Genomic DNA, 12,210 nt, shown 5'->3' on the forward strand with positions numbered 1-12,210 from the left:
CAGCAAATGTTTGATGAAAAGTATCATGTCTGTATTTCAGTCTCTGCGACCAGCACTGATTGACATCAAGGAGATGTGTTACCACATAAGTGACATGCCTTTGTGTCGAATAGAGAAAGACCATACATATACACTAAAAGAGTTTCAGAGCGCACAATACAAACAGCTGGAGGAGGTGAGAGAGATCTGTGTTTGTGTGTTCCTTTATGCAAAGAAAATATTTTTACTTATGGATTAACGTTATATATATTTAATTATTTAATATATTTTGAAAAATGTATTACAATATATTGAATAATATATAAGGAATTACTGTTTCTCATATACTGAAAAATATGTGACAATATATTTACTTATATATTGTAATTTATGGAAGAGTATGTTAAAGTATGTAATTTAGCATTCAGTAATACAAATAAACAATAATAAAAATATACAGATGTACATGTAATAAAATATATCAAATATATTTGTAATAAAATATATTTGAATACACATACACACACATGCGTATGTATGTATGTATGTATGTATATACATATACATATTACATATATATTTTCTATATTATGTAATATCTATATATTTTCTATATACATATAAATTTTCTGTCATTGTCATTTATAATTGGTTATTTTTGTGTATCTGTGTTCTAGGTGTCCTCTCGTCTTGAGAAGTTCAGGGAGCTAGTAATGGAAGTGGCAAGAAGTGCCTGTCGAAATGCTTTGAAAGAGTCTGGACACACACCTGACTATGGTGACTTGGAGACTGGTGACACCTTTATTCAGATACAAAAGCAATTATATGTCTTACAGCTGGCATATTGTGAATTTAAACGTTTTTTTTTTTCCTTTCTTATATGTATGCATCAGATGGTAATGAAGAGTTAGCGTCACCTGCTTTTGGATTGCTCTTTGAGGATTCATCTCAGAAGATGAGTTATACGCAGCAAGCAAACAAAAGCTACCACTGCAGGCGTCTTACTTGGTTAGTCAACATTACTAACAATACTAACTCGCAACACAATGGATCATCCAGACTGAATTTTTAGCAGACACTTCACCATTTGTTGATTATTGACAATGTAACATGCTCTCTAGGCTGATTAATTATTCCGTGGAATGAATTTATGCATGATAAAATACATTTACTTTAACTTCAGGCAGCTGAAAGCATGATCACATCGGCCCATTATATTTAATAATCAACATATGATATATAATAATGATCTTTAGATAAATAACATACATAAATAAACTTTTATTTAGAAGCATATATATTAAACACACTCTTTTTTCTTAGGTGCTTAAATGTGTAACACTCTCAAAAACGACAGCCTTTATCCCATTCCAGACTCATTAGTTTTTATTTTTGTTGTGGAACACAAAAGGAGATATTAAAGGGGTCATATGATGCTGCTAAAAAGAACATTATTTTGTGTATTTGGTGTAATGAAATGTGTTTATGTGGTTTAAGGTTCAAAAAACACATTATTTTCCACATACTGTACATTATTGTTTCTCCTCTATGCCCCGCCTTTCTGAAACGCGTCGATTGACCCCTTTAAGAAAATATATATTTATTTACTTCTTTTGCAGTGACAGTTGGACTTCTGTCAAATTCCAAAAAGTTATTATTTTTTTATGAACTGTTGAATGTTTTTTTGGTCTCCATAGTTTCATCAGACTGGCTGATTATCTTATTGTGAACACCACACACATGCTTGTAGTCAACTCGATCAGTAAGCTACTAAGTGTGTTTCAAGAGCACATCACACACACCCCTTCACTCACCCTCATCCAAAGCTGGGCAGGTGGTGAGACCAGCCTTGATCCTGATGTTGAGGTTAGTAAGCTTGTTTGGGTATGTGATGCAGGGTAGCATTATTTTATATAGTATTAGTTTTATTATTAGTTATTAGTTTTAAGGGGAGACACTGCAGGCAAAAGCACTGTTTTTTCATGCACATGTCAATTTTGAGATTTTGAGCTTTTTGGCTTTTCATAAAGTGTTTTTTCAGACTAGTGGAAAGAAAACATCCAAAAGACACTGTTAAGTGTTTCTTTTATAGCACTTTATCTATTTGTGTCAAAAGATTTCAATTACAATGCATATTTTTAAAGGCCGTTTTCTCAAAATGAGTTTTTTTCTCCTACACTGAGCCATAAATCTCCACTTCAGTAGCACTTACACACACCAAACTTTACATTTTTATTCCTGTCTATATTCTAAAGGTTTTTACAGAGGGATTTGTTCATATATAATTTGCTTGATTATATACAACATTTTATTTCCCAAAAAATGGTGAAAATATATTGTTTTCTGGCTGTTCAAAGTATTTTCTGAATTATAAAAAGAGATACCTAAAATTACCCTCAGTATTATAGTTAAACAAACAAAAGTATGTGTGTGTGTTACAGATCACAGCAGAGCAAAATGTCAATACTTCCCACCAGCCAATGTTTATAACTGAGCTGATGCTGGACACACACTCCTTATCATACCAGCCCTCCAATGACGACTTCCAGGTTTGTGTTTCTGCACTCTATATTTGCGTCTGTTGCAAAGCTTGTCTGCGGCATAACCAGTATGTGTATATCTGCACAATGCATATGTTTATGTGTGCCATTTGTGTGTATATCAGGAGTGTGTAGTAGAGATTACTGGAAGGTTTGAGAAGACCGTATTGTCTTTGGATACTCTGCTGCAAGACACCTTCTTTGATGCTTTTACTCAACCCATTATCAACAAAAAGGTTAAAAAATAGCATTGCTGCTTCAATACATACACTCTTTTATAATTTGGCCATTGCTGATGTTTTTGTCCGCATGTGTATGGGTGAGTTTCAGGTTGAGGAGAAGACATGTGGGGATGGCCCTAGTCTTGAAGAAATCCTGGAAGATGATGTTTATCTGCAGGACATCATCCTTAATATTAAGGTTTTTATTTTATTCTAACATGACTATGATATAAATGCAGTTAAGAAGAAACTTTTCTCATGCACCACTTTAACGTGCAAATTTTGTATTTATTTTTTTTAAATATAGGAATATTTGCGTTTTCTATACAAGTTATAGAAACAATTAATTAGTTTCTTCAATATTGTGTTCTTCAATAAGTGTCACCATTTGGTGGTTCTCTAAAGAATATGTTTAACAGTAAACAACAGTTTTCTCAGGTATAGTAACTAGAGCCTGAACGATATGGGTTTTTTGGGGCCGATACCGATACCGATATTAGGGAGTAAAAAAAGGCTGATATCGATATATCGGCCGATATTCTTTGTGTATATTATAGTACAGTACCAGTCAAAAGTTTGGACACTTTCCCATTCGTGTGTCCACACATTTGACTGGTACTATATATAGAATACAGTATATACATAAACAGAATATATATACATAAACACATTTTTTGCAATGATCACTCAAATGTGGTGATCATTTCAGTCATGAAACCTCCCAAGTTTGTTTAGATAGATAGTTGACAGTGATGTACATAGACTTTAATGACTGAACTAGTTATTGCTTGTGTAAAAAAGCAATTTTTCTTTTTAATATAAATGATATTCATTCTCAAGTGAGAAATGCACAGTTTTAAGCTTAAAGGAATAGTTCATACAAAATGGTTTAATATTCTTTAGTTTTCATCTATCCATTGAAATATCCTTGTGTCGTTCCAAACCCATGTGACTTCCATTCATCTTTGGAACACAAATGAAGATATTTTTTATTCTTGTTTTTGTCCATTCATTGAAAGCCCACACAACCAAAATTTCTTTAAAAAATTATAAAATGACATAGTAAAAATAATCCATATGAATCGAGGGGTTTAATTCAAGTCTTCTGAAGAGACATGATCGCTTTATATGATAAACAGATTTATTCTAGGCTTTTATTTACATAAAAAAACGTTGATCAATGCACCAGTGTTATTTTAGTATTTTAGATATTTTTCTTAGTTTAAATTTTAGTAATTTAAACTATAAATATAAATTTTAGTAATTTTATTGCTTATAGTTTTTATTAATAATTTAAATGAAGTTATTTTTTATATTTTGTTTTCATTTTAATTTTAGTAATAGTTTTACTAATTTTGTCGTGTGTCATTTTTATTAGTTTTTTTAAATGTCTATATAGTTTTTTTATTCATTTTTATTTGTTTAAGGTTGTCATTTTAGTACAGTTCAACTAAATTAAATTGCTAAATCATACCTCGACAACTACCTAAAATAAAATGTGTTTTTTAGTTAATTATAAACCGTCTCGGGTTACGTATGTAACCCTAGTTCCTCGAGGGAACGAGACGCTGCGTCGAAAACGCTAGGGGAACGCCGTTCAGCGTGACGGGCTCTGAATCTCGTGTGTAATCAGACTAACAGCTGGGCGAGACGTCACGGCGGGTGACGTAATGACCAGGTACAATGCACATACACAGAGCACATCAAATATGGAAAAGAGAAGCTCAACCATGCTTGCTTGATGCACAAGTACAAACCAAGAAAGCACAATTGATCTTCCGTGTTTACTGCAAGCTTAAAAAAATGTTTTCATATCTGTCTCTAATTGTGAAAGTTTTTCCTGTTTCTTTCCCTTTCAGCAATCTATTCAGTTTGCATTCAATACCGCTAATGTGTATGCTCGTACATTTGAGCCGTTCAGGCTGTTTTACAAAGAAAATGAAGACCTGGATCTGGAGGCTCTCAAAGAGCAAGACCATGGTACATCATCATCTTCATCATAATCATCATAATCTATGTGAAAAGCATGATTGTCTCACACTTCTTATGTTGTGTATGTGTGTCTGATGCAGAGGTTGCGTTCTTTGGGAACAGTCTGGATAAATATCATCGAGAGCATAAAGAGGCTTTAGCCATCAAACAGAAAAGACCCTTGGGAATTCTGCTGGTGGATACTACACAACTGAAGCAGAAACTTATACCATCCCCTCTACGCTGCATAGAGGTTACAAACTGACAGAAACACACAAATAGAAAATGATTTCTTCTGTAATATTTGCATTCCCACTGTGTGGTAGATGGTAGACACCATTTATCTCAACACAGCCTGCAATAAGGGACAAATAAATACACAGATACATAACCCACCTCATTCTGATCCCTTTTCCAGGTCATTAATGACATCCTACCTCGGCTGGCAAAGAAAAAAATGGATGACATCATTGCAGAGGCTCAGGATGCCCAGTTCAAACTGGACTTTGTTCCAACGGTAACCAACGAATACGTCAACTCCCTCAACTTCCTAGAGGAAATTCAGAAGAGGGTAAGAATCAGAAGAGAACCATGACCCGTCAAGCAGAAGACGGCTGTTTGCTCAGATGTATTAATCTCATCTTTTTCTGTTAGATTGTTGTGCTGGAAAAGGAGACTGAGACTGTCTGTGACATGTACAAGCTGATTGAGTGTTACTCTGTCCCCACTCCTCCTGAGGATATTGCCGTCTTTGCCACATTGTCTCCTTGTATAACTGCCATAAGGATCACCATCGACAAGGCGGTGGGTGAGCGGCACTCTTATGTGGACAAATTTTGCCAACACCTCCAGCAAGACATCAACCAACTAAACAAGAAAGTGCTGGAAGTGAAAGAGCAAGCAGAGGTGAAAGAAAGAGGAGAGAAAGAAATAGTGATACTATATCAGAATAATGTTCTAACATTGTTATGGTATTTTTATTTGGAATATTTTTTATTTTAAACAGTTCAAAAGTGTGGGGTCAGCAGATTTGTTTTGAAAGAAATTAATACTTTTATTCAGTAAGGATGCATTAAATTCATCAAATGTGACAGTAAAGACATACTTTTGTTACAAAAAGATTTATATTTTACATAAATGCTGTTGAACTTTCTATTCATCAAAGTATAACAACTATAATGTTTCTTGAGCACCAAATCAGCATATAACAATGATGAAGGATCATGTGACACATTTTAAAATATATTTAAATAGAAAACGGTCATTTTAAATTGCAATAATATTTACAGCTTTACTGATTTTTTAAAATCAAATAAATGCTTGAAGAGCATTAAAAGAATCTTGCTGACCCCAATTTTTTGAACAGTACTTTAACTTTTTGTACTTAACTGGTCAAATGTGAATTACAGCTGAATAACTCACAGTCTACATTTGTGTCTTTTTGATTTTGTCTCTCCAGAACAGTCAGCTCCTTGACATCGACGCAGATCGCTCTAACATACGCCGACTGCTGGGAGATATTCAGATCTCTATTGATGAGCTGCAGACTCAAGCCTTCAAATACAAAACCTACCAGAAGAACTTTAAAGTCAGTGTGTCTATATGTCCACTAGAGGGCGCCCCTTTATATTTATTTTGATGTTTTCACCTTGTCTGGCTGGCCATCACGAGTTATACTAACCCGTCTGTTTTTTCAGGTGGAGGTGACTAAATATGAAGCTCTAGAGGAACTGACCGCTGAAGTGAAGCTGAAACAGTTACTGTGGGACTCTCTGGAAGAATGGGAAAATCTTGAGAACAGCTGGTTGCAGGTAATTTTTTTATACTTTTGAAGCATTTGAATTTTTCCCTTTCACTTAAATCCACTTAATGGAGAAACACCATAACTCCTTAGATTTAAACTGCAAATTGAAGTGTAATATAATTTACAACAACTGTACTTCAATTATTTTTGTTTAGAGATGGTGTAAATTAATGTGACCCTGGAACACAAAACCAGTCTTAAGTCGCTGGGGTATATTTGTAGCAATAGCAAAAAATACATTGTATGGGTCAAAATTATTGATTTTTCTTGTATGGCAAAATCATTAGGATATTAAGTAAAGATCATGCTCCATGAATATATTTAGTAAATTTCCTACTGTAAATATATCAAAACTTAATTTTTGATTAGTAATATGCATTGAACTTCATTTGGACAACTTTAAAGGCGATTTTCTCAATATTTCGATTTTTTTTTGCACCCTCAGGTGATGGGAGAAACAACTTTGAAACTTTGAATTAATTGAACCAATTGTTAAATATGAACATCAATGATTCACTTTTTTGAAGCGCTCAAAATGCCACATTCTAGTGATGTCTGTTGGTCAGAATGGTGTAAATGCTACGAAAACAAAACAATTGCAAAAAAATTATTGAAAGTGTAATCTATTAAATGAAATTGACAAATCATCTAATACAATTAAAGTGTCTGTATAATATGTTATTTTATTATTTTACAGGGCTTGTTTTGTTTGTTTATGGGGAGCTTGGTTAAACAGGCCAGCTCACTAAAACTCTTCTTTTTATTATACAAATGTGTCATTAAAAATGTCAACAATTCATAAATCTGATCTGAGATTAGATAAAAACAATGTAGGCACTGGTTTGGGGTTCACAAAATCATCGACCCCCCAAGCAGAAAACCATTGAAATATTTCAACCATTGAATCACATGACTTTGGCTGTTTGATACGAAACAAATGATTCACAAAGGTTTTGAAGCTGTTTAGTGCCCATCACTATAATATGGTACTTATTGATTTAACTAATTTTAAACTGTATAGTATATTTCTTGAGGGTGATTGCAAGCACTTAAAAATCTCCAATCCCAAAGGTTGAAGTCCAGTTCAAAAGTATTGAGGAGTAGGGATACAGCAATTTAAGTGTTACTGAGATAAAATCTTATGGTTGTCTTAATTACGGCCTTAAATTAGGCACTTTATTCTAGATAGCTTCAGGTGAAGTGTTCTTGCAAATGTTGTGCTGGAAGCCATTTTGAATGGAAGTGTCTTCTAAATGTCAAATGGTCAATTATCGCTTTGATGCAGAATAAGTTTGATGAGCTGGACCCAGAATTGCTGAGCAGGCAGGTGAACAAGTTTGCCAAATATGTCAGCCAGCTGGAGAAAGGACTGCCAAAAAACAATGTGGTGCCCTGCCTCAAAGAGAATGTGGAGAGCATGCGAGAAAAGGTGGGTGAGGTTGGCACTAATGCTAGTGTCATTGCTCTTCAACAGTTTCCTTGTTTGAAGTCAACTGCTGTATTTTGCATTTGGACTGTGGAAAAATGTCTAAACCCCATGACAAAGTGTAGTTTTAGGAGTACACTACCGTTTAAAACTTCAATGAATTTATTTACTATATTTTAAATTGTAATTTATTTCTGTGATATTCATATTTGTGTTCAAATATATTTGTGATATCCAAATATTCAGCAGCCATTAGTCTTCAGTGTCACATGATCCTTCAGAAATCATTCTAGTTTGGTGCTCAAGTAACATTTCTTATTATCAAATGTGAGGGATTTTTAAGGATTATTTGATGAGTGTAAAGTTCTAAAGAAAATTGTTTATTTTAAATAGAAAACTTCTATAACATTATGAATGTCTTTAATGTCACTTTTGAGGATTGCACCTGCATATTTCATATTCTGTGTTTGTGTAGCTGCCAGTCATCACAGACCTGCGTAACCCATGTCTGAAAGCTCGTCACTGGGAAATGCTGGAGGACATTATGGATTCCAGCCTACTAGAAGAGCCACTGACTCTGGCTTACCTGCAAGAACTCAACATCTTCCACTTTGGACCACAAATACAGGAGGTGAGTGAAACACCGAGGCTCTCAATATCCACAGATGTACTTACCTAGACAGCATTTCTAGGCATAATAGACACAGTCCAAATTTTCAGCTTGCTGTCTGGGTAGACAGCTCACTAATTAGGTTTTGAGGTGCAACCTGACAGGAAAGAGTAAATCAGCTGAGTGCTGAGAATTCTTCTTTTAACTCTATGAATCCTCTCAAACTCTCAGGTGTCAGCACAAGCCTCAGGAGAAGCATCTCTGGAGAACATTCTGAGAAAGGTGACATCTATGTTTATCATTCTCATTTAATAATGTTTATGCATGTCTTTATATTCAGCTTTACACACTCATACTATTTATAGATTGAAGAATCTTGGAAGACGACAGAGTTTGTGGTTCTGCCCCATCGGGACTCCAAGGATGTGTTTATCCTTGGGGGAACTGATGATATTCAGGTAAGAGTGTGTCAGACTCAGAACCATTGTTCACAGTATTACAGAGTTTCTGATTGTTTCTGATTCTGATTGATTCCAACCCTAACCTTGCCTAGGGGTGTGTGAGATCACGATTTTTGATAGACGATTAAAATGTCTTCATAATCTGCTTTTGAAGAAATATGGTATCATGCTACAGCACACATTCTATCAGTTGCAGTTCTGGTGCCTCCGTCTCAATATACTGTACAGGCCAATTCACACCGCACAGACAAACGGCAACAAACACGTCAGCGTTTGTTGTGCCGGTTAAACATTTCATTCGCTTGCTGAAGCACACGCACACTAAAAAGCCTGTCAAACAGTTATCTTTCGCGTCTGATTGCGCTAATACTGTCAAAAACACACAAGGTTTACATATAAATACAGTTGGTTATGTCTAAAGTGAAAGTAAACAGCTGAGAGAAACGAATGCGTGCCTGTATATTAGATGCGTGCAGCTCTTAAAGCGATAGTACTAAACATGCTACTATTGCAATAAAGGGATAGTTAACCCAAAAATAAACATTTTGCCATTGTTTACTCACTCTCATGTTGTCCCAGATCTGTATGAATTTCCTTCTTGTGCTGAACAAGAAAGAAATAAAAAAGACAAAGAACTGAACAAGAAAGAACAGAATTTTGAAGAATGTGGGTAACCAAACAGTTCCTGTGCCCATTGACTTTGATAGTTGGGAAAAAAAATACTATGGAAGTCACTGGGGACCAGCAACTGTTTGGTTACCCACATTCTTCAAAATAACTTTTATGTTAGAATAAAGAAGCTCATTCAGGTTTAAAACAACTTGAGAGTGAGGAAATGATGACAGAATAATTTTCATTTTTGGGTGAACTCTTCCTTTAATGTTAATAAAACAACAAAACACAAAGTTAATAAAATTCATTTACTGCTCTTGACTGAAGAACTTTAATACAGTTGCTTTAATAAGAATCGATGTGTAATTTATACAGTGAAGTGTATACAAGTGCTTTATTTTTATATTTGAAGAGTTTATTTGCAAAAACAGATAATTTTTTTTTTTAATTTTCAAAAATCATGTTTTTTTAAATGATGTTATCATGTTTTTATTGTGTTTTATTGTGTTAGTTAGCTGTATTTTTAGTTATTTTTTAGCCTAATCAAAATAACCCAACTGCAGTTTGATTGAGATTAATTGGAATGCACAATGAAAAAACATGATTTTTGAAAATGGTTAAAAATGGAGTTCCCTTTCAGTCGGTCACTCCGAGTCACGTTGGTGACCGACGAATTGGGATATCGCTTCGATAGACCAATCTACTTCGAGTGTAAACTAAACGAGCCAACATTTCTCTAAAAGAGCTACACCGGTGCGTCTTTATAAAGACGACGTCCTTATAAGGATGCCGTTTCACCCGTGCGTTTCTGGGTGCGGTCGTTACCTGGCACCGGGTGATGGTCACGATCGCTGCCTCACGTGTCTGGGCATCAAGCACGCTGAGGTGGCCTTCGTGGATGAGTCATGTTCTCATTTCCAGCAGTAGCGCGGGCGGTTTGAGGGTTACAGTGATGGCAAACCCCGCAGGGAACCAACCCTCTGGGGACCATCACTCCTCTTGCACATCCGATCCAGTTGGGCCGCCGAGGGGGTAGGGCTCGAGTGGAAACCTCCACCGCGTTCCGAGCCCTCGAGGCTGGATGATTGGTTTCTCGGGGTAGCTTGCGCTGGTTCTCAGCGCCCCGTCCCGGTGCCTTTCTTCCCGGAAGTGCATGACGAGCTCACCAGGTCATGGACGGCACCTTTTACTGCCAGAAACCGGCCGGTGGGCTCCTCCTCCCTCACCACCCTCGACGGCGGTGCAGCGAAGGGGTATTCGGGAATCCCCCCGGTGGAGCGGGCGGTAGCGATGCAATTGTGTCCTAAGTCCGCCTCCTCCTGGCGGGGAGACCCGGTACTTCCTTCCCGGGCCTGTAGGCATTCGTCTGGTCTAACCGGCAGTGCCTATACGGCTTGCGGGGAAGCTGCTTCCGCCTTACACGCTATGGCGTTACTGCAGGTGCACCAGGCTAAGGCACTGAAGGACCTGCACGAGGGTGGTCACGATCCGGAAGTTCTGAAAGAGCTCCGAACCGCCACTGACCTCGCGCTCCAAGCGACGAAGGTCACCGCGAGTTCTCTGGGTCGTGCGATGTCCACGCTTGTGGTCCAGGAGCGCCATCTCTGGCTGTGTCTGGCAGACATGAGCCGATGCCCCAGTTCTGCGGGCAGAGATCGCAGTCCTACTGGCAAAAGATGCGATAGATCCGGTCCCTCCAGCCGATATGAGGTCGGGATTTTACAGCCCTTACTTCATAGTACCCAAGAAAGGCGGTGGGTTATGGCCAATCTTGGATATGCGAGTTTTGAACCGGGCCCTTCCTCGGCTACCGTTCAAGATGTTGACGCAGAAACGCATCTTCGGGTACGTCCGTCCCCGAGATTGGTTTGCAGCGATCGACCTGAAGGACGCGTACTTTCATGTGTCGATCCTTCCACGCCACAGACCATTTCTGCGGTTTGCGTTCGAAGGACGGGCATATCAGTACAAGGTCCTGTCCTTCGGGCTGTCCCTGTCTCCCCGTGTCTTTACGAAGGCAGTTCTTGTTCCCCTCAGAAAGCAGGGTGTTCGCGTTCTCAACTATCTAGACGATTGGCTTATACTAGCACAGTCTCAGGATCAGTTGTGCGAGCACAGGGACCTGGCGCTTCGGCACCTCAGCCTGTTGGGCCTTCGGGTCAACTGGGAAAAGAGCAAACTCTCCCCGACGCAGAGGATCTCTTTTCTCGGTATGGAGTTGAATTCGGTCGAACAGACAGCGCGCCTCACAGAGGAACGTGCGCGGTCGGTGCTAGCCTGCTACTGGATTGTGGATGCCATCACCCTGGCTTATCAGGCACAGGGTGTGCCCTGCCCGTTCAGGCTGCGAGCTCACTCAACTAGAAGTGTTGCATCCTCCTGGGCGCTGGCTCGTGGCGCCTCACTGACAGATATTTGTAGAGCTGCGGGCTGGACAACCCCCAACACATTCGCTAGATTATATAGCCTCCGTGTGGAGCCGGTATCCTCCTGTGTTCTCACCTCAAACGGGTAGTGGCGCCGAGAGGCCCCGGTTAGTGTCGGCTTACTAAAACTGCTCCAGAGTGTCCTACAGTAGACCCTGTT

At 38.0% G+C, this 12,210-nt stretch overlaps 1 protein-coding gene across 1 annotated transcript in view; it reads left to right on the plus strand.

Moving 5' to 3' along the window:
- The window catches only part of dnah6 (dynein, axonemal, heavy chain 6), a 76,091-nt gene that overhangs the window by 3,690 nt on the left and 60,191 nt on the right, over positions 1-12,210 (plus strand). Inside the window, exons 5-21 of the mRNA XM_016513935.1 lie at positions 41-175; positions 657-771; positions 873-987; positions 1,677-1,845; positions 2,421-2,528; positions 2,645-2,755; positions 2,850-2,939; positions 4,600-4,720; positions 4,813-4,964; positions 5,130-5,282; positions 5,366-5,617; positions 6,171-6,299; positions 6,409-6,522; positions 7,801-7,944; positions 8,417-8,572; positions 8,783-8,833; positions 8,917-9,009. Coding sequence (XP_016369421.1) covers positions 41-175; positions 657-771; positions 873-987; positions 1,677-1,845; positions 2,421-2,528; positions 2,645-2,755; positions 2,850-2,939; positions 4,600-4,720; positions 4,813-4,964; positions 5,130-5,282; positions 5,366-5,617; positions 6,171-6,299; positions 6,409-6,522; positions 7,801-7,944; positions 8,417-8,572; positions 8,783-8,833; positions 8,917-9,009 — 2,208 coding nt within the window. The remainder of the gene's footprint in view (positions 1-40; positions 176-656; positions 772-872; positions 988-1,676; positions 1,846-2,420; positions 2,529-2,644; positions 2,756-2,849; positions 2,940-4,599; positions 4,721-4,812; positions 4,965-5,129; positions 5,283-5,365; positions 5,618-6,170; positions 6,300-6,408; positions 6,523-7,800; positions 7,945-8,416; positions 8,573-8,782; positions 8,834-8,916; positions 9,010-12,210) is intronic.

The sequence above is a fragment of the Sinocyclocheilus rhinocerous genome, unplaced genomic scaffold (assembly GCF_001515625.1).
Source record: "Sinocyclocheilus rhinocerous isolate Xijiao unplaced genomic scaffold, SAMN03320098_v1.1 scaffold1648, whole genome shotgun sequence".
Lineage (NCBI taxonomy): Eukaryota > Metazoa > Chordata > Actinopteri > Cypriniformes > Cyprinidae > Sinocyclocheilus > Sinocyclocheilus rhinocerous.